General features: G+C 45.9%; 1 protein-coding gene across 1 annotated transcript in view; it reads left to right on the forward strand.

Moving 5' to 3' along the window:
* The window catches only part of LOC118090347 (cadherin-6), a 146317-nt gene that overhangs the window by 116942 nt on the left and 8265 nt on the right, over positions 1 to 21110 (forward strand). The window contains exons 8-9 of the mRNA XM_035125971.3: positions 10670 to 10806; positions 19449 to 19570. Coding sequence (XP_034981862.1) covers positions 10670 to 10806; positions 19449 to 19570 — 259 coding nt within the window. The remainder of the gene's footprint in view (positions 1 to 10669; positions 10807 to 19448; positions 19571 to 21110) is intronic.

Raw genomic sequence — 21110 nt, forward strand, 5'->3', positions numbered from 1 at the left:
GACGCAGCAGAGGAGGAGGAGGAGAACAATTTCTTTTTTACATGGACAGTGGTGGCGGCTTGCTGGACCTCTGAAGCAGCCGAAGAAAGTGGAAGAAAGATGAAAGAGAGAGAGAGAGAACCAAAAGCTTCACTATGTAGGGAGCAGTTGGGGCATGGCTAGATGTGGTGTGGCTTGCTATGGAAGTCCCTTCATCACCATTGGGGGGGCAGGAAGGAATGTTCCCTTCAGGACAATTGGCCAATCTGGAGATACTGCCTGCCTCAAAGCAACTGTCACAACGATGGTGGACAAGGTGTTGAGAATGGATCCTTAGACCAAGTGAGCACCGCAAGAGCAGGGCAATCCCCTTAAAGGGAGCTTGGGGGGGGGAGAGAGCTTCTTGTCCAGACACCCTGCTCAGGGGTTGATGGGCCATAGAACCCCCAAAATGGTGGTCACGGGGGTTGATGTACATCATAGAGCAACCTGTAACCTTGGTTGACCGTGCCAATCGACAAACTCGTAAATACATAAGCAGCTTTTTGGAGTGTTCATCGGCAACTATTAGCAAGATGTTATTTGTTTAAAAATTGAATGAAGGAAGGCAAGAAGCGAATGAGGAGTGGCAGCCAGGGAAAGCTTGGCAATGCTTATGTTCTCTTGAAGTAAATGGAGTTGAAGCAGAAGGTTAAGTGTTGAACAAAATGCTGTTGAACACAATGGCACACTTCCAGAGGTACAATTTCCTGTACTCTCGGTCTGGTGCAGAAAGACAGGAAGCCATGAAAGCAGGTACAATACAGGGAGCCAACAAAGTAGATACCTTCAATATATATATATCATTATCATTATTATCATTCTATCTATTACCATACCAACCTTTTATTGGAAGGTCTCAGGGGCCCCCTACCTGCTTTGTGGGGGGGAAACCACTTGAGCATATGTCCGGCCACATGTGTTGGGCCACTGAGAAGGGAGCGGGTGGTGCTGTGGTCTAAAGCACGGAGCCTCTTGGACTTGCCAATCAGAAGGTCGGCAGTTCGAATCTGCATGACAGGGTGAGCTCCCAGCTTCTGCCAACCTAGCATTTTGAAAGCACATCAGTGCAAGTAGAAAAATAGGTACCACTGCAGCAGGAAGGTAAATGGCGTTTCCGTGTGCTCTGGCTTCCATCATGGTGTCCCATAGCGCCAGAAGCGGTTTAGTCATGCTGGTCACATGACCCAGAAAGCTGACTGTGGACAAAGGCAGGCTCCCTTGACCTGAAAAGTGAGATGAGCACCACACCCCATGGTCACCTTTGACTGGACTTAACTGTCCAGGGGTCCTTTACCTTTTTACACTGAGATGGTTCAATGATTGTCCTGGAAGGCATGAACTCCCAAGCCAGCCCATTTGAGGCAGCCTAAGCATATTGGAAGTTCCCCAACACCACCAGGAAAGAGTTCTCTAAACCCATATCCTATCTTACCTTTGCCAGCGCACTTAGGGATGGTTTGGGCCATCCTACAAACACAAACAAGCAAACACAAACCCATTCTCTCTCTCTGGCCCAGCACCACCAATAATCCCTCTAGTGCAGACACAGGATGGATTGTCCACCTCGTGACAATCTCAACTCCCCTCCCCACCCTGAACTTCATATATGCTACGCCAAGTAGCAGGCCCTAGCTCATCTGCTCAGGTCCCAGTTATGCACACAGGTACTATTTTTTGCATAGCTGCCAAGTTTTCCCTTTTCTCGCGAGGAAGCCTATTCAGCATAAGGGAAAATCCCTTTAAAAAGGGATAACTTGGCAGCTATGATTTTGTGTGGGTGGGTGGGTGGGTGGGTGGGGGGAGGTCCCATCACACTGTGAACCAAACTATACAGATCTCACAGCCTACATCAGCAGTGTCGACAGGTGAGAACAGACTGGAATGCCAGATCAGGCTGATGGCTTTGGAAAACACAAATGTGTGCCTGGCATGTACCTGCTTTCCATACTCAACCATTCACTTAGGCATACCCTACTCCAGGGCTCCTCAACCTCTTGCCCTGCAGATGTTTGGGGCTAGAACTCCCACAAGCACCATGTTTCCCGAGGCTGATGGGAACTGTAGTCCAAGACATCTTCAGGGCACCAAGCCTTGTTCTGTCTTGGTGTGGCTAGAAACCTCACTCCATTTTTGTTGTGTCCATACTCCTTTCTTCCTTTGTTGCCTCTGAGCTGCTCTTCCTGCCTCTGTGGTATGTACACTCAAGTTGTTTTCTCACCTTGTGAAGGTGCTTTCCAACACCTCTCCCTCCATCTTTGTACTCAGTCATGGGTGGAAGCTGATAGAAGAATGATACAGGAGGAGAGAGGCAATGGGGAACTTTCAAAATGAGGCTAGGGAGCGTGTGCTTGGATAGAGATGCGAGGCAACAGAAAGCGTCAAAGTTAGCCTCTCTGGACATGCCCCTGGAACCTAAATGCTGTGCAGGAATAGAGAGAAAGTGAACAGGACTGTGCTACCACCCAAACTGCTTGCCTATGTGATCCTGGAGGGCTTTTCTGGTGCCATCTCTCCAAGATCCGGGAGCCTAGATTAGGGCTTGACAGTGATTTCCCCCCGCACACCATCATGAGTGTAAATGCTAACTCTAACTTTCCCTCACAGCTCGGGGGAGGATGCAATTAGACCGTTATATGTTCTACTTGTCACTTACTTGTCAGGTTCCCCTGACAGTTAGAAATAAAACCTTCCAGACACTTGATGTTACATCGAAAACCCTCAATTTTTTCCACTTGACTGTAGCTTTAAAAAGAAAAACCTCAGCACAGAGCACTGTCAGCTTGAAAGCCCTTTGATCTCCCATTAAAGAATGCTTCATAATGTCATTATGAAGATGTTTAGCATGTGTGTGAGAGAGAGGAAATTCACACATGCATTCCTCGGTGGCCCACAAATTTTCTTGGCTTGCAGTTGCGTTAAATACAGGGACACTGCATCGAAGAAAGCAATTAGAGGAAGATCTCTTGAGGATCAGATTTTGTAAAAAGTCTGCCTTTGGCACCAGCAGATTGAGTGACACTTACATTTGTCAATAGAGTAACATTTTAGTCACCGATTCCCCTCACCTGCCTGGATGCTGAGTGACATTTCAGATGCATAAATGCATTCAGATGTACAACTATCACAACATTAGAGCTGGCAGTTTTCAGTCTTGGCTCCAACAAGGCTCAAGTCCCATTAAGACCTCATGGGGACTGTGGCCCAAAAGACACTGGCACATACCAGCATCTGCAGTCCCCACACCATCTTCCCTTCCTCCCTCCAACATTTGCCATACAGAAAATCTGCCATCTCCCATGTCAACTAGGCATTGCAAAGGAGCTGAGATTAGTCGCAATCATCCCTGCCTACGCCTGAATGAACTTGGATACGGTATGCCAGCACTTCAACCGAATCCTGCAGCTGTTTCATTTAACAGCCACTTGATGTGCATACAATAGCAGGGGGTTGTGTTTACCTGCAAAAACTTTGCTTGCCGATCTCTGCACATCGATAAATCATCAAAACAGACCATACCATTTTTGTCCGGTTGGTTTGCAACCATCCTTATCTGTCAGGCTACACGGAAAGGGACCGTCACCTTGTCTGCCGCTGTGAGGAATTGAAAGGGGATTTGGCAAAGAGAGTGGATGAGCGGTTCTCCGCTGAGTGGGGCTCTGAGAGAATTACAGAACAACAAGGACCCCTGTCCGGCTAACTCAAAATACTGCAGCATATATAACAAAACAGTTGATCTAGCTCAGGTAGCCTGTTAACACATCATCTAATATAAGGTAGCACTTTTGTCCTTGAGAGCAGTTCAGCCCATGAACTCTGCATGCTTAAAGGATGCTATGCTGTCATTCAGTCAATATCACAAGAGGTACCTGCAATAAAATATTGCAGTGTGGGGTATTCCTGCTCAGTATGCCAATCAGCTATGCCTTCTTTCAGGATATGATATTCCATTTCCCCCACCTCTCCACCTCATGTTTTCCTTATCCAATATGCTGCATTCTGTGCCCAGTCATTTGACAATTCGCAGTGGGATGGGGTGTCTACATACAATTCCTGGCCTAATGGTTTGTTCTGCTTCTGCAAACCTCAGAGTTTCTCCAAGTATGCATATATCTCCCTCTTGATACCAGGAGCCATATTCTTGCTACATAGCTGTCATAATTCCGCACTTGAGTTTGCTGTTGCTGTATACAAGCAGGACCCAACCTCAAAATTTTTCAGTGCATACTGTGTATGAAACAGCATGTGTATGTACCTCGGGACTGGAAAGTAGCTGATGTAACCAAAAAAACAATGATCCTGGAAATTGCAGGCTAGTTAGCACCGTAATCTCCAAGCGATGTTCCTGGAACATAACTGATATGAACATTGCACGAACTTGCCTTATGACACCTCTGCATTTCCTTATGTATACATATTAAGGACTTAGTGATGGCATCTTCATATATTTATTAACATTCTAGCTTATCAATTTCCCCGAGTTTGAAGGGAATAAAGCCCCGAAATCTGACATACACGCACCAGTAATTTCATTAAAGAAATGTAAAAAATGAGTTTGATGTTGTCGACTTAATTTTTAATAGGCTATGATCCGCAAGTCAAAGTCACCACCAATTCAACATAATTAGCAGCCCTTGATCAAAAGAGACCTGGGATTATTTAAATTGAATGAAAGCAATGACAAGGGTAGCCTATTAAAAGCATTCTTCTAGGTCAGGGTTAACAATGTAATAAGGATATACGGTACTTTTAACTACTACAACCTTGTCTTGTGTTCTTTCTGAATGAGAAAAATAGTTTAGAACTAGCGTTTTGCCAAACCACGGTGTTACCTATTAGAACTGTGTCGCATTAGTGTTCTGCTTGCAGATGGTCCGGCCCACCTATGAGACAGTGTGAAACATCCACTTCAGGTGGCGGGAGCACAAGAGGCGGCACCCTGCCTGCCCCACCGCTTCTGCCACTGCCAGAATGCTCCCTCTCGACAGCAAAATGGAGGCGGTGGTGTTGCTGCTCATTTTCCCTGGCCTTGGAGTGGAGAAGACAAGTGGCAACGCTCTGAGGAGCATGCTGGCTCTCATTGAATCGGCAAGAGCCAGGGCGTTCCCGTGTGCAGTGTTCTCACTTGTCCCCACCACCAGGTAGGGGAATACAAGTGGCAATGGAGGAATTAGGGGGGGGGCACATTCCTCAAGTGGCAAAACGGGATGAGACGCCCCTGCCTGTGCGTGTAGTGATTTCTGGGAAACCATGCTTCCTCATAATATTAATATTCAGGTGCAGATCTACTGTATGTCGTGGGAGCAGGGAAACGGTTAGCTATTTGTCATAAAAAAATATGCATCTTACACAAATAGTTGAAGATAAATCTTTACTTGTTAGGTTGGCAACAATTGAACAACCGGTATTATTTACTGTAAAGGTAAAGGTAAAGGGACCCCTGACCATTAGGTCCAGTCATGACCGACTCTGGGGTTGCGCGCTCATCTCACATTATTGGCCGAGGGAGCCAGCATATAGCTTCCAGGTCATGTGGCCAGCATGACAAAGCCGCTTCTGGCAAACCAGAGCAGCACATGGAAACGCTGTTTACCTTCCCGCTGTAGCGGTTCCTATTTATCTACTTGCATTTTGACGTGCTTTCGAACTGTTAGGTTGGCAGGAGCTGGGACCAAGCAATGGGAGCTCACCCCGTCGCAGGGATTCGAACCGCCGACCTTCTGATCAGCAAGCCCTAGGCTCAGTGGTTTAACCCACAGCGCCACCTGGGTCCCTTATATTATTTACTGTACATATACATTAATGAATGTCTCTCCCTTGAGCCCAACAGAGGTTTTAGTTCTTTTCCCCCAAAAAACTCATTTGTACCGGTAGCAGTGCATAAGTTACTAATCCATAGCTTGCCTGTCCTCACAGCATCTTCCAGACGGTGTCTTCATGAAGCCCCCACCCTCCCACATTCACAGCCAAAGATAAAACCAACACAATAATCAAGCCATTGCCTTCTGACACCTCCTTTCCCCAATGCCATTTATCCTTTGTGAAATACATTTACAATACAATACAAACACTAACAGAAATGCCAGGGAAAACAGGCTGAAACTTGTAGTAGGTTCTCTACAGAGTTGGAATGAGCGACTGAGCCCGAGCCCCTACTGCAGCCTTAGAAGGTTGACAGTTTGGCATTAGCCTCCCCGTACCCCATTTCTTCTGGAGCAGGGCTGAGAAAGCTGTGAGCCTCCAATGCCGTTGGACTCCAAACCCCGTCAGCCCTACCCAACACTGCAGTTGGTCAAGGATGATGGGAGTTGTAATCCAGCAGCCGCTGTAGTCCTACAGGTAGACCCATCTTGGTGGTGGCATGTTGGCAGGAGAGACATCCACGGGTCCCTTCTAGAGATGAAACAGCTGTTTGACCAGGGGGATACCCCACAGCCCTACAGGGATGATCAGCTCTGTGATAGTGGCTGCCACTAGGAAGTTGAATTTAACCATGTAGTATGGTGCAAACTAAGGCTCTGTCCATTATTCATCTTTTGCCAAGAAGCTAGAAGAACAGAGGCTTAGCTCCCTCCTGTCTGACTTGAGATGAGAGTACATTCACTGCTTCCCACCCATTGGATGTAAACTGTCCAAAGAACCTCTTTTCTCCTAGGCATCACTTTCCCCTTGCTAGGGCTTTGCTAGGACATTCTCTTCTCTCCACTTACAGCCTAACATGATCAATTGCATAGCAGTGCTTCCTAAGGGCGGCTGCAGCTAAAACAAATGGTTAGCATCAGGCTGCAAATTAAGAATCGAACATAAACAGGTTTTCTCCATTGCTTCCGAGAACTGTGTCACATACACTGTGCTAAATCTGTGATGTTCGGATTTCTGGATATTAGGCTTCCGTTTGAAAAACTTACACCGCTAATCCCCTGTTCGCTGAATACGTGAAAGATGCTTGCTTAAAGCCTGTTAAATAGCTTGGCAAATCCAAACTGTGGCACTACTGCCAACTTTCAGTATATGTCTGAGATATTAATTGTTGCCCCAGCTTGAGGTCCTGGTTTCTGCAACTCATATAATTCCAGGGAAATTTCTGCTGGCATGCAGCCTTTGAAGTCGGCAGACACACAAACTCTTCCAGCCCCAGACTTTTAAAAGGTATCAGGGAGATGTTCTTTCCTTTCACTTGAAAAGAAGCAGCAGCAGCAGAAAGTCTCATGATCTTTAATTCACTTTAATCCGTTCATCAGGAAGGCTTGACTGCTGACCTTTCAACAGATGGAATTAGAAACGGTATCTGACGCCATGGCCCTGTGAGTTTGTTACGTTGAGAGCGGATGCTAAATTCACAGGGACTACATACACCACTTAAAAACACTTGTTTTGAAGGAGCTCCACTATGTAGCCAACTTCAGGTCCCATCTTATTCCCCACCCCACCCTCTCCCTCTCTCCTTGGGAGCAGGGAAACAGTTGGTTGAATTCCAACTCTCCCACTTGGCAACCTCAGCCAGTCTCCCCAGCTGCTTTCCTGGGCATTACAGCAACCATAGTGTGGTTGAAACAGGTAAAGCAAAATGGGGGGGGGGGGTAACTCGCAATCCCTTGCCTAAGTAGACACCAATAGTGAACACTTAATCGGAGAGCATTTGGAAGAAGAACCACTTCAACAGGGCACAGGGCTGTGTGGCACTCCTGCATAGAAAAAGAGCTGTCCAGTTTGTCCCAGATCATACACTTGTGGGTTGGAGTGTGCAGGCCCCCCACTACTGCCAAGAAAAGACAAGCCATCTCCTTGCACTCAGGAGTCTAGTATTAGTATTCCTGTGCAGTGTTGCTGTGATGCATGAGAAGTGCTTTTTGGATGGCACGGGCAGGAGGGAAGTTGTGCGGGTCCAGGCGCAGACCCTCCTCCCTGGGAGCCAGGCCCCAAATAATTAAGACACAAGACAGCCTAGGTATAGGATTAAAACAGGCCACAACTTTATTAATTTCAGATGTAGGAAAACCTTGGCTTAGGCACTGGGTGTGTATCCCTCGCAGCCCCCCAGCTGGGGTCTGAGGCTAAGCAGGGTCAGACAGAAATCTGGGGGGGGGGAAACACTGCAAAACACGTGTTTATGCAGCTCCCCCCCCCCCCCGCCAATTTCTTGTTGTGGAGGGGAGTTTTATCATCCACCGAGTGCTCATGGTCAGTGACTCCCCTCACAAACCCCTCTAACAGGGCCCTGCTAACACTGCCGCATGAGGGCTGTGTTACCACACTACAGGACAAGAAGATAAGCCCAGGCCACTTCCCAGGCCACTTCAAGGTACCACTTCCCACATACAACTTCCCAGCTCCCTAGCTCCCAGTCAGTTCCCCCTGAACTGTCCAACAATGAGCCTCTCTCCATGACACTTCAAGCCAACTGAATGGCCAGCTTCTGCAGGAGCCTCCTTACCTGGCCCTTGCTCCACCCCGCCCCACCGGCCACCGCCAATTTGCTAATTTGCTAATTTGAACCAGGGCCAGGCGGGAGCCCTGCAACCTCACCGGCCAGCCCAGGGGACAGAGCAACGCCCAACAGCTATGGCTTGGCTCCCGAGGCTAGGGAGCCTGCGCCAGGTCACAAAAGCCGCCCACTGACAGTACTGGTGAGCGGTCATTCTATAGCCCTTGCAGACTGATCCATTTCATCTGTTGCCCTCCTATATCCTGCAGTTTATTGCCAGCCTGGCCAAAATATTATAAATCCTACCCAAAAAAACTTTTTAAAAATTGCATTGCTGACATTTACATTTTAGGTGGGTCGGTGATTTTCAGCAAGTTCTGCTCTTGGGTATATTTGGTATTGAATTATTAAGAAGCAGTGATTGGTCATCCTGTTCAATTGGGAAGTGCAGGAAAACAACAGCCTGTTCCTTCCCTTGCATGAGTAAATCTGTGCCCTACAGTCATTTTATTTTGTTTATTGAATTTATATACCGCCCTATACCCGGAGGTCTCAGGGCAGTTTACGGTTTATAGAGAAGGTTACAGAGCTCACTAAATCTTCACTAATGCATGCAACCATTCTTGAGGCAGAATTGGTTCAGTTTTCTTGTGATAGGCTGTGCAGTCCTAGACAGGGCTACTCAGGAGTAAGGGCCATTGAATTGTGATGCCTTGGGTGAAGTTACTTAGGTTGCAAATAATGTTACGCTTACCTGGAAATAAATGTGCGACAGGGTTGCAGCCTGAATACGCCAGAGCATTGCTATGTTCATGTCACATTAGCTTTCAACATGATCATTAGCAGGGAATTTTCACAAAACTATATTATACTACAGAAACATTGAGCTGGGAGGAAATTATCTTGTGGTAGGTTTTCTACCATATCACGCTTTGGAAATTTTATTTTCTGCACAAGAAGCTTCACAGGTTGCATTTGTATTTTGAAGAATACAAGTTGAATCTTGATGTCTGTACCAAGCAGACAAAGGGGGAGATAGCTAAAAAAAATTTTTTTTGAAAAATCCATGCTCAAGTAAAGAACTCCAGAATGCCAGTTGTAGCACTTAACATGGAAATTATGAATTGGCCTAATGTGTTTGGGTTGTGACTTTTTTAAACCCATACTTTGGTCTTAATGGGTGATGTTGTGAATAAAATAGGATTTTGGCAAATATATAGTGAGGAATTACAAATGTTCCATCTGCAGAAGTAGGCCTTCCACCGACCGGGATCCTTAGATCAGCATTTCTCAACCGCTGTTCCGCGGCACACTAGTGTGCCGCGAGACGCTGGCTGGTGTGCAGCGACGAGAAGGGCAATTTGCATTGTCACGTGCCTGGCAGCCGCCAATAAACAACACTGACCCGCCGGAAAGGAAGCCGGCCGGGTCACGATGCGGAGCGAGCGCAGCTCTCAACAGCCACCACCACGGGAGGGTGGTTTTAGACAAACTTAAAGAAGCTGGCTGGATGAGCTCAACCTGAAACTTGCTGAGCAAAGGATTGTGCTGGCAGAGAAATCAGCGGCTTGTGAAGCCTTATTACAGGAGATTGCAACCAACACAGCAATTGGCAAGTGTTTCTTACAGTCATAATTATATAGTCAATATAGGGCGGCACAGAGTTAATTTTTTTAACTTTTTTAATGGTGGTGTGCCTCGTGATTTTTTTCATGGAACAAGTGTGCCTTGGCCCAAAAAAGGTTGAGAAACACTGCCTTAGATAAATCCTGTCCAAATCACGGACGGTATCAAGATGTTGCTGAGCAAAGGATTGTGCTGGCAGAGAAATCAGCGGCTTGTGAAGCCTTATTACAGGAGATTGCAACCAACACAGCAATTGGCAAGTGTTTCTTACAGTCATAATTATATAGTCAATATAGGGCGGCACAGAGTTAATTTTTTTAACTTTTTTAATGGTGGTGTGCCTCGTGATTTTTTTCATGGAACAAGTGTGCCTTGGCCCAAAAAAGGTTGAGAAACACTGCCTTAGATAAATCCTGTCCAAATCACGGACGGTATCAAGATGTTGCAGTTCACAATATCAGTACAACAAAATTGGTTTAGTGGGGTTTGTTGTGGTGGTTGTTATTGTTGTTGTTTTGCAATATAGCTGTAGAGTGCACCATAAAATTATTTAAAAGCATTTTTGGAGCGATCTCTAAATGACTTTGTTTCTATTTTCAGGTATTCTGTAGACCGTCATACTGACATGGACAGAATATTCAACATTGATTCTGGAAACGGTTCAATATTTACTTCCAAACTTCTTGACCGGGAAACATTATTGTGGCATAACATTACAGTAGTAGCTTCCGAGATCAGTAAGTTCTGCATAAACAGCATTGCCATAACGAATGCAGCCTTCCAGCTGAGAATGGCTGAAAGGAAGTCAATCTCCATGCTTTGGTTGTTTTGCTGTTATTCAAGGAAGTAAACTTTAAAAAAGCTTCTGTATTTTTCCCCTCTTTCTTTCCCAAGGCTGCAGCTTATGAAGAGGCAAGTTTGTGCCTGGATGGAAAGGAAATTAGCATGCCCCTCATTTCAGATCAAATAGACTAAAGAAATCCTCCTGGCCATTGATTAATTAGGATGGCAATTGCTGCTTGTGAACAGCTGCATAGATTGTACCCCCTCCCCACAAAAAGGGGTACATAATATTGAGGAAGGAGATGGAAATATACTGTTCTTTATGTGCCAACCAAATTCAGCCCTGTAGCATTGACCAAGATACTTAAAAGGCCATCATCTTCAAGTCACTTACTTCTTTCTGCGTTCCCCTATTAATTTCATTAGGGCCAGATTTAATTAGAAGCCCGGAGCCCAGTACATCACTCCTAAATCCACTTACATGAAAGCTATTGTAGATGGGACTTGCTTCCAAGTAGGCAGGCTTAGAGGACTAGCTGAAGGCGTTTAGATTGCATTCAAACTAAAGGCCAATTTGTCAACTCTGGAAACATCAACCACATTTGGAACCCTTCTCCGTTTCTTGTTTGGTCTGAACGGGGATGGAGGGGAACACTTCACAATTAGGCGAGTTAAGATAATCAAGGAACTATAGGTTGCATGCAACTAATTAACGAGTCATCTCTTTTAATGCCAATGGGTCTATTCTAAGTAGGGATAGCACCGAAGATCACTCCACTGAGCTCAATATTCATGTAGGGAGCCTGTGCAAAGTAGGCAGCCTTGTTTAAGCACCTGATTTCTATGTAAACCTGCCACCGAACACTTTTTAATCATCTCCAATGTTTTAGGTCACATCCAGGTAACTAGATGTCTCATTAATGGGAGACATCAAAACTTCTTCCAGGGAACCATGGCAACTGCAGTTCTGAGAGGAAGGGAGGAAATGGTGGACAGCTAACTTGGGTGGCCAGATAAAAAAAGAGGACAGGCTCCTACCCCTTTAATGGTGAGCAGAAGATAATCTCTCAAAATTGCCTCTTCTGCACAACAGTTGGAAGGTTCAGGAGCTCTGTGTTCTTCTGCATTTGGCTACCCTATCGCTTACCAGCGATTCTCACTGGACTACAATGACCAGAATTCTTTAACCATCACATTTAAAGGGATATCGAAGTGATCACTATCTAGCAAAGAGAGAGCTTAGGAGCACCTGCATGTGCAAATGTAATTCAGTCAACACTGAGAAGAATCTGTTTTGTTGCATTTGACTGTGAAGCACAGCAGAATAACAATTATTTAATGCCTTCCATGGCATTAGATAGCTAGATTCTATAGGAAATCTCAAGGCTCTTCTTTGCCGCTCAGCAGGAGGAACAGAGCTGTGTATATATCCCATACTTGGGGAGAGGGGGATAAAAAAAATTGCTCCCAGGCCTTCTCAATTATGTGCCAAGAGAAATGCTGAATTCTGCACTTGGAATAAATTATTCAAATTGAGCAAATTTGGATAAGCCTCTAATTTTGCATAATTTATTCTTCAGTGTTTTGCATAACTTATTCTGGTTTTGCTAGTCATTGAGGAGGCGCAGGTGTATGCAAACTCCATCTCTAGCTACTGTACATTTGATTCAGTTATTTCTCTGGTTTTTGACATTTAAGCGGGTGTTGCTAATTTAACGTAGGCTTGAAAGTCTATTCTGAAAACGTGCTCTTTTGAAAGAAAGAAAGAAAGAAAGAAAGAAAGAAAGAAAGAAAGAAAGAAAGAAAGAAAGAAAGCAAACTGAGATTCTTAGGAAGCCGATTCCTGCATCCAATACCACATTCTGTGATTATTATTTTTTCTTAGCTCTTGTAAAATTGCTGCATACACATGGATCTTCTTGATACTTCCTTTTTCTCATGCATTATGTGTAGCTATAAAATGGGTCACTGAACTCTCTCTGAAAATAATGCTCAAGTAGTCTAGAGAGCAGTAGGGCAAGGCCTGAGCTAGCAAGCCTCAGGTGAATGATCTTTGGCTAGCCTCTCAGAAGGGAAAGGAAAGGAAGGATGCTTTGCTCCTCTCCCCACAATCTCTACTCGAAAACATTTTACGGAATCTTAAATAACATGTTGACAAGCAAGTAGCTTTTTCTTATTTTCTAGCAGCCACAATGCTACTTCACCATCTCTTAAGACCACCCTGTTGACTGCGCAGAAAACAGGGGCGGAGAACCTTAGTCACCCTGAAGGCCGTGTTTCCTTCTGGGGAACGTTTTGAGGGCCACCTGCTAGCAGTGAGCAGGGCCAGAGTAACAATGGGGAGATCAAGGAATGTAAATTTCCCATTGTATGGTAGGCTTGTTTCCACACACACACACACACACACACACACACACACACAAACAGCAGGCAAGCAAGAGGTATTATCTGAGGTCAAGTGCACATTCCGACCAGAGGAAAAACTCCCCTGGCATAAAGCAGGCCCAAATGGGGAGATATGGAGGGCCGCATTCATCCTTCAGCCCTGAAGTTCCCAACCCCTGACCAAGAACAATTGCTAAGTTTGGGGCATTTTATTGCTTTCTGTCCTGTTGTGCATATGCTTGCCCTGCACTGAGTGGAACTTTTACCCAACAGAGCGTTCTCTGTTTCTGAAGCCACAAGTGCACACCATTGTCGTGTGCTTCCATGCTAAGAGAAGAAAATAGCGTGATCATCATTTATCATCGATAAAGGCACCAGCAGGCACTATGCAAACAGTAAAACTAGCAGGTCCTTGCCTTCCAAATCAAGATCTAAACCTTTTGTTTCGCATTCTTTAGATGCTAAAGAATGTGAAACAAAGGGACGGAGGACTTAAGGGGAAGAGAAAAACTGTGCACTAGCTAAGTGAAACAAACAATGAGTAAAACACAGGCTATAATTAGCCAACGAGTAAGGAAGGGGAAAGAGAGCACGCAAATGAATTTTTAGTAGCTTCTTAAAATGGCAAAGAGGAAGTCAGCCAGACATCTCTTTTTTTAAAATCAATGCTTCCTCCAGGATAGTAAGTTCTTAGTCTTCAGCTATCTACTGCTAATTTGTAAGATGGTCCAAAAGATGTTAATGGACTCATTGTTCTCTGAAATTGTCATACCATGCTGCTTCCTATGCATTGGAACTACTTTTCTCTGAGTTTGTACCGCAGTGGCTGTTTTAACCACATGGACCCAACATATGGCATGGATCTTTCTCGTGGTGCTGGGGTGACATGTAAAGAACACCTATGTTTATGACTGATTGCACAGCCAGCCAGTGTGGTATAATAGCTCAGAATAGGTATGCTGAAGACTGCATCCTTGGGAGACAGCTGGAGTTTTTGCAGATGTTGGATGCCCCTTGTCCAAACAAGGCATCTGCTCGGCCAATAAAATATAGAATATGGAGCTCCATCATTGGATGATGAGGCCCCATACTTGCTCTAGTGATTTGAAATATGAAGGTTAAGTGAGCCCATGGGCAATTTGCAACTGCCAGGAACGATGCTTCGATGCCTTCCATTAGGAAGATTTTGGACATCACATGGCAGGATAGAGTTCTGAACAAAGGCGCCCTCTCCCAAGCCCACATTCCCAGCATGGTCACACCCCTGTCTCAGCGACATCTACACTGGCTCGTTCATGTCCACAGAATGGAAGGTGGCGGGATCCACAAGGACATGCTCTACCCGGAGCTGGCTTCAGGCACCAGGCCCATTGGCAGACTAACTGCGTGCTACAAAGGTGTCTGCAAATGTGACAACATGTGGCAACATCAACCCTCCCATGTGGCGATCCCTTGCAGATGACTGCAGTGCCTGGAGACAGGTTGTGCTTCCATAACAGCGGCCAAAGGAGGAATGATCACTGAGCGGAGCGCAGAGAGGAGAAACGTCATGGTGCATCTGCAGCAGCGCAACCGAACACCTTCATCTGCCCCAGCTGCAACAAAACATGTCTCTCTGATATCGGTCTCTACAGCCACAGCAGCCGCTGTGACCTTCCAACGGTTTGACTTCACTCCCAAAGGCGCATTCCTCCTTCGTCTCCCGAGGCAGATTGATGCCGGCCAGAAGCTCCATACCTGCTAAATATCTCTATATTTTAGGGCAGGCACCCCCAAATTGCGGCCCTCCAGATGTTTTGGCCTACGACTCCCATGATCCCTAGCTAACAGGACCAGCGGTTGGGGAAGATGGGAATTGTAGTCCAAAACATCTGGAGGGTCGAAGTTTGGGGATGCCTGTTTTAGGAGTTACAGAGGGACCCTCAGCTCAAAAGAGGAACATTTTCATGGTTATTGTAATGCATATTCCTGGCAAACATATGCCTCTCTGTTGGGCCACCTTGACTTACTCGCAAGCCCAAGGAAATCAGTGACGGATGCAGAAGTGGGATTCAAGTTGTTCAGTATGCAGCTGCCTTGCAGATGAGAGTTCTGAAGTTGTTTTGAATGATGAATTTTCCTCACCTGAAAGCTATGAAAGGTGAAACAGCAAGTGCACCACAGAAAGCACTTCAAAGCCAAGATCAAGAGAAATTTAGGATTTCAGTCTTTGGTTTGATAGATGCTACATGAATAACTAAGAAATGTGTGTGTTTGCATAATGCAGTGAGAGGAAGGGAGCTGCCTGCTCCATATAGGAACACTTCCCACTCCTTCCACAAGAAAAAGAAAGAACCAGGTGACAATTAGGTTATACCGAAGAGAACAAAGTTAAGCAATTTATTCATTGAAGAAAAAGAACTTGCGAGGGACGAGGAAGAGATAAAGAGCAACGAAGCTTAAAGTTTGCGTAAGCATATTGGAAAGTGGTGTTCCTGATAGTTATCGCCCAAGAACAGATTGCTTGCTTGTGGGAGAGAATATTGATTTTGCATTTCTAAGCAAGTTTCTCCTATTGACTTCAACTCTATGTTTAAAAAATGTTGCAGCTTTCAGATTCGCAGCCGTTAAGGCTAGACAAAGAAAAACCTTCACTTGACATGTTTATCCTGCAATTCTGTCTTCCCCGGGAAGCCATTCCCGGGGGGGGGGGGGGGGCGGCTTAGGAAGCTTCAGGTTACCTTCTCCCAGGGCAGAGAGAAAGAACTCTGAGGTTCAAAGAGGGAATTCAATGCTGTATTGGAAGGGGGAAGCTAGAAGAGCATGCTTATGACCTTCCTTGCACAACCGTCTTGTAAGGTAGGCCAGTTGTGGTCCAAACGATCCAGTAATGCTGTCACCACACCCCCTTTAACCCTTTCCTCTTCCACCCAGGCAGGGTGAACTACAGGAGGCCAAAACAATTGTGTCTAAAGAGACAATATGTCTTAAAAGAGTCTTGATTTCAAGGGGTCTGAACTGGCAGTGACTAACCAGCAATGAGACCTTGGGGTCATAGTAGATGAAGCTCGAAGAAGACGTTGACCCATTGTGCAGCAGCTGTAGAAAGGCAAATTCAGTGCTAGGGAGAGTTAGAAGAGGAATTGGAAATAAAACTGCCAATATCGTAATGCTGTTATACAAAACTGCAGCGGGACTGCGTTTGGAAAATCATGTACAGTTCTGGTCACCTCATCTCAAAAAGGATATTTGTGGAGTTGGGAAAAGGTTCCAGAAAATGATTTAAGGGTGTGTGGAGCAACTCCTAGGAAGAGGGTGTCTAGCATAATGCTAGAACCTGTGGACATCCAGTCAAGTTGAATGTTGGAAGATTCGGGATGGGTAAAAGAAAGTGCTTCCTCCATAGCTAAACTTTGGAACTTGCTCCCATAGGAGGAAATAACGGCCACCAACTTGGATTGCTTTGAAAGAAGATTAGACAAATTCACGGAGGATAAGGCTGTCAAGAAAGCACACTCTGTAGTTCCTAACCAAATCTCTCTCAATGGTGGCCTTTCTCACTCTGGACCTCAGCGCAGCCTGCCCTTTTCCCTGTGAATCATCGAGCCTGAGGACTACTACAAATGAAAAAATACAGTGGCATCACTGACATAGGGCAACCCTGTGACTGGTGGGAGGGAGTGTGGATTCCATCAGGCTCAATGCTTCTGGAAAGACTAGAGGCATGTCAGAGGCAGGGGAGGAATTTGGGAGCGAAGGAGCCCTAAGCTAGATAGGCAACTGGCCTCCCAGGAGCTCAATGGCTCCTAGCGTCACAGATGTTCACAAGATGCACCTCAGTCCTTTAAGAAGAGTCCTCTAATTGCCTTTTAGGCCGAGTCCAAACAGCATGAAGGTGCAGAGCTCTACATGGGCTGCACCACTTCAGACTACAGATGGGGATGCCCGTATTGAATGCTCCCCTTCATTTTAAAGCAACTACTACCTGCGAATGGGGAAAAAAAAAACCTAGGTTGAACTGGAACATCTCTCTGGCATGGTACCTGATGTTTCTTCTTCTTCTTAATATGCACAAACCAGCTTTTGTTGATATAGGTGGTGTCAGAGGGTCGTCGTGGCTACTCTAGTGTAGCTCCGCTTGAGTCCAGTTTGTCTTTAAAGACTTTTATTGTGCAAAGTATTTACAGTGCAGAGACAGCTTAAAACATGACCTCTCATTCCGAATCAGAATCCGGCAATGGCGTACGTCTGTTCCTACGCCAGCAAAGGAGTCGGGGCACCCCAAAACACCTCCCCCTTGACCTGCGTCGCGGTGCTCTCCTTAACTATTGCGCTGGAAGGAGTGATGCCCTCTCAGTCTCCTCCCTGTCAGGGCAGTGGAAGGGCTCCTCAGCATCCTTGAGCCCTTGCCTGCATCTCTCCTCCCCTGAGCCTTCCCATTGTTCCACACGCTGGTTTCTCTCTCTCTCTCCGAGTCCTTCCCCTCCCGCCTGGCTCCTTCAGACCCACTGCTGCTCCCTGTGCTTGGCAAGGTGGATGTTAGGATGATGGGGGCTGGCTCCCTGTAGGGAGTTACCCTTACAGGTGGGAACAGTCAAAAATGGCATGTACATAATCCACATCTTGAAGTGATGTAGTCCACTCTAACTTCTATTTTATGCTGCATGTATAGCAGGCATGTCCAACAGGTAGATTGTGATCTACCGGTAGATCACTGGACGTCTGTGGTAGATCACTGGCTCCCCCCCCCAAAAAAAGAAGCTGAACAACTGTGGCTCCCCTAAAAAAAAGCTCTACATTTTACCTCCTCCCTGAAAAAACTCAACAACTTTGACCCGGGGGGGGTAGATCACTGCCAGTTTTTAACTCTGTGAGTAGATCACAGTCTCTTGGGAGTTGGCCAGCCCTGATGTATAGGAATTCTGCTAATGGCTCTTCTGCTGTTCATACAGGGGAAAGGAGGTCTGTAGATGCAGACATATTCCTTTCAAAGACACTTGAAGCACATTCTGCCCCTCAAAGAACTATGGGCATTGTAGTTTGTTAAGGGTTGCTGGGAATTTTAGCACCCAGAATTCTTTGAGGGAAAGAAAGTACTTAGAGTGTGCTTTCAAAGTTTAGTCTATAGTGCATACACAGTCTTAAAAAGAGCCCTTTGCCTATATTTCAGCTTAAGGTAAAGGTAAAGGGACCCCTGACCATTAGGTCCAGTCGTGACCGACTCTGGGGTTGCGCGCTCATCTCACATTATTGGCCAAGGGAGCCGGCGTATAGCTTCCAGGTCATGTGGCCAGCATGACAAAGCCGCTTCTGGCGAACCAGAGCAGCACATGGAAACGCCGTTTACCTTCCCGCTGTAGCGGTTCCTATTTATCTACTTGCATTTTGACGTGCTTTCGAACTGCTAGGTTGGCAGGAGCTGGGACCAAGCAACGGGAGCTCACCCCGTCACAGGGATTCGAACCGCCGACCTTCTGATCGGCAAGCCCTAGGCTCAGTGGTTTAACCACAGCGCCACCTGGGTCCCATATTTCAGCTTAAGTATATTTAAATTCAAAAAGGACCTCTAATTAAAAGAGAGAGAGAGGCTCTAACAATAACTCATCTCTCTCACTGCTACCTCTTCTGTGCCTTTCCAGAAGCTTATTGTGGATAACTTGGGACTTGAAATCAACAAAAGTTTTTTTTTTTCTTCCTTCCTTCCTTCCTTCCTTCCTTCCTTCCTTCCTTCCTTCCTTCCTTCCATCCATCCATCCATCCCTTATCTGCTTGTACAGATCTTATATTAGTCAGCTGCACATATTTAACAGTTGAATCATAATATTCACAGCTGAAGGGCTTTTTCCATGCAGTAATATTTGATGGTCGGCCACGCAAGAGTGACAGATCAAATTTCAAATGTAAAGACCTTGGGGGGGGGTTTCTGGTGGTCTGCTTGGCAGAATTTTATAAAGCCGGGTGGATATGAAAGTGGGAGAGGATCGAAGGAGATAAAAATGAGCCTAGAATTCCTACCTTTGGTTTAGAAGGCAGTTAGAGATGTATTCTGATTGTACCTGCAAATACCCTTAACTTGCACAAATAAATTGTGCACGCAAAGGAAATGTCGCTCATTGCTTGCATTAGCCTTGTGAATGTATTGCTCCAAACACGGCAGTGGGTGGGGGGGGGGGGCTGGAGTCAAACTCATTACTAAAATGTTTCCACTGGCTTTCTCTTTGTGTCACTACAGACAACCCGAAGGAAAGCAGCCGCATCCCAGTGTTTATTAAAGTCCTAGACGTGAATGACAACGCCCCAGAGTTTGCCATGTTTTACGAAACCTTCGTCTGCGAAAACGCAAAGGCCGAGCAGGTGAGCGCTTTGCGCTTCGTAACAAATAAGTATGAGATTTATAGACGTGGTCTGTGTTATGGTGGCAACAGCATTGTGCCTGTGAGCTGGCACTGTGCATTGCAAAGGAGCTGACAGTGATACTAAGTGAAATGAGACCCTGACTATCTTGCGACTGGCATTCCCTTAGGAGCTGGTGTGAGGCGGCATTGCATGTCACAGAGTTCAGCGTGGCTCCTTCTTGAACTTCAATTTGCTGGCCCCATATTCTCCCTTAATTTGCTCTGCTTAATGCTTCTCTTGATGAATCCCTTGCAGTTTTGATACGAAAGGCACATATTTGAAATTAGCCCTGTTGCCGCCTAAGTATTTGCAAGATCTGGGTGGGGAATGAGACAAAAGATTGGGGTCTTCTTCTTTTTAATGGACTGAAAAGAACCACTCAACATACTCTGAGGTTTGGAGATGCCAAGCCCTTTGTAGTTACCCCAGTTTACCATGCCCTACAGCCCGGGAGACAATTCACCAGTTGGGTGTATGGCAGATTGTCTGAGCATTCTGTGCCCCAGAAGAAAGGCAGCCTGCATATTCATAAATATGATTATTAAAAAGCAGACAGGATGGGGTAAAGATATGGGATGGATTTCCCCCCTAAAGTATCACCATCTCCACCCCAAAGAACCCTATCTCTGTTCACTCCAATCCCCAACCTTGTCAAGTTGAATAGCAAAGTCTGAAGGGGGGTTCTAAATGTGTTCCATGGAGTGCATTTAGAAACCTACCAGGTTTCCCAGTCATGAGGTGGCTTGCAAGTGCATTCAGCACAGAAACCCCCTGTAGCCCATCTCTCTCAACATGAGATGGTTGGGGAGGAACAGGTATAATAGGGTTGCCGGAATTTCCCAGACATAGCTGGGATTTGGCCATCGGGAACTGTATCCGGGTGGAAATCACTGAAATGTCCAGGAAAATGCGGGTGTGTTGCAACTCCTGTCAGAAGTGTGGTATTTTTTTTGCAATTTTCCTTTTTTGAGATTTTGCAAAAAGAAGCTCAACAACTTTGCCCGGGGGGGGGGGGGGAATCAACAACTTTTGTGTTTGGATTTTCAGCTTTTGAAATATGGCAGCCCTAAGGTATACCCTGTCAGGATTAGGATCCTAGCACCCTCAGGGCTTTCCTGGTATGCATGCTGGGCCTCTCGGGGCATGTAAAGAGTTCAGCAGAGTAACTCAGCAGGGCGTTGGCAGCAAATGAATCACATGAACAGCTTGCTCCTACAGCAAATATGCTTTACTGAAGCATTTCTCAATAAGCATAGCGGTTACAAGTCCTCAGTCAGATCCCTGGCTGGGTGCATAGCTTAAAAAAAAAAACAGTAAGGAGAGACACCAGGGAACTACATGGCTTGAAAATGATAGAAAGACTGACTGACTCTCACACCTGCATGCAGCTATATAAGGAGGGCTCAGGCAGCCTGGAACCTTCTGGTCAACAAGGAATACTAATGAGTGACTGCAGTACATTTAGCATCTAGGAAACACGGTGGGCCATTATTAGGCC

Source organism: Zootoca vivipara, chromosome 8 (assembly GCF_965207765.1).
Source record: "Zootoca vivipara chromosome 8, rZooViv2.hap1.1, whole genome shotgun sequence".
In the NCBI taxonomy this organism is placed as follows: Eukaryota; Metazoa; Chordata; class Lepidosauria; order Squamata; family Lacertidae; genus Zootoca; species Zootoca vivipara.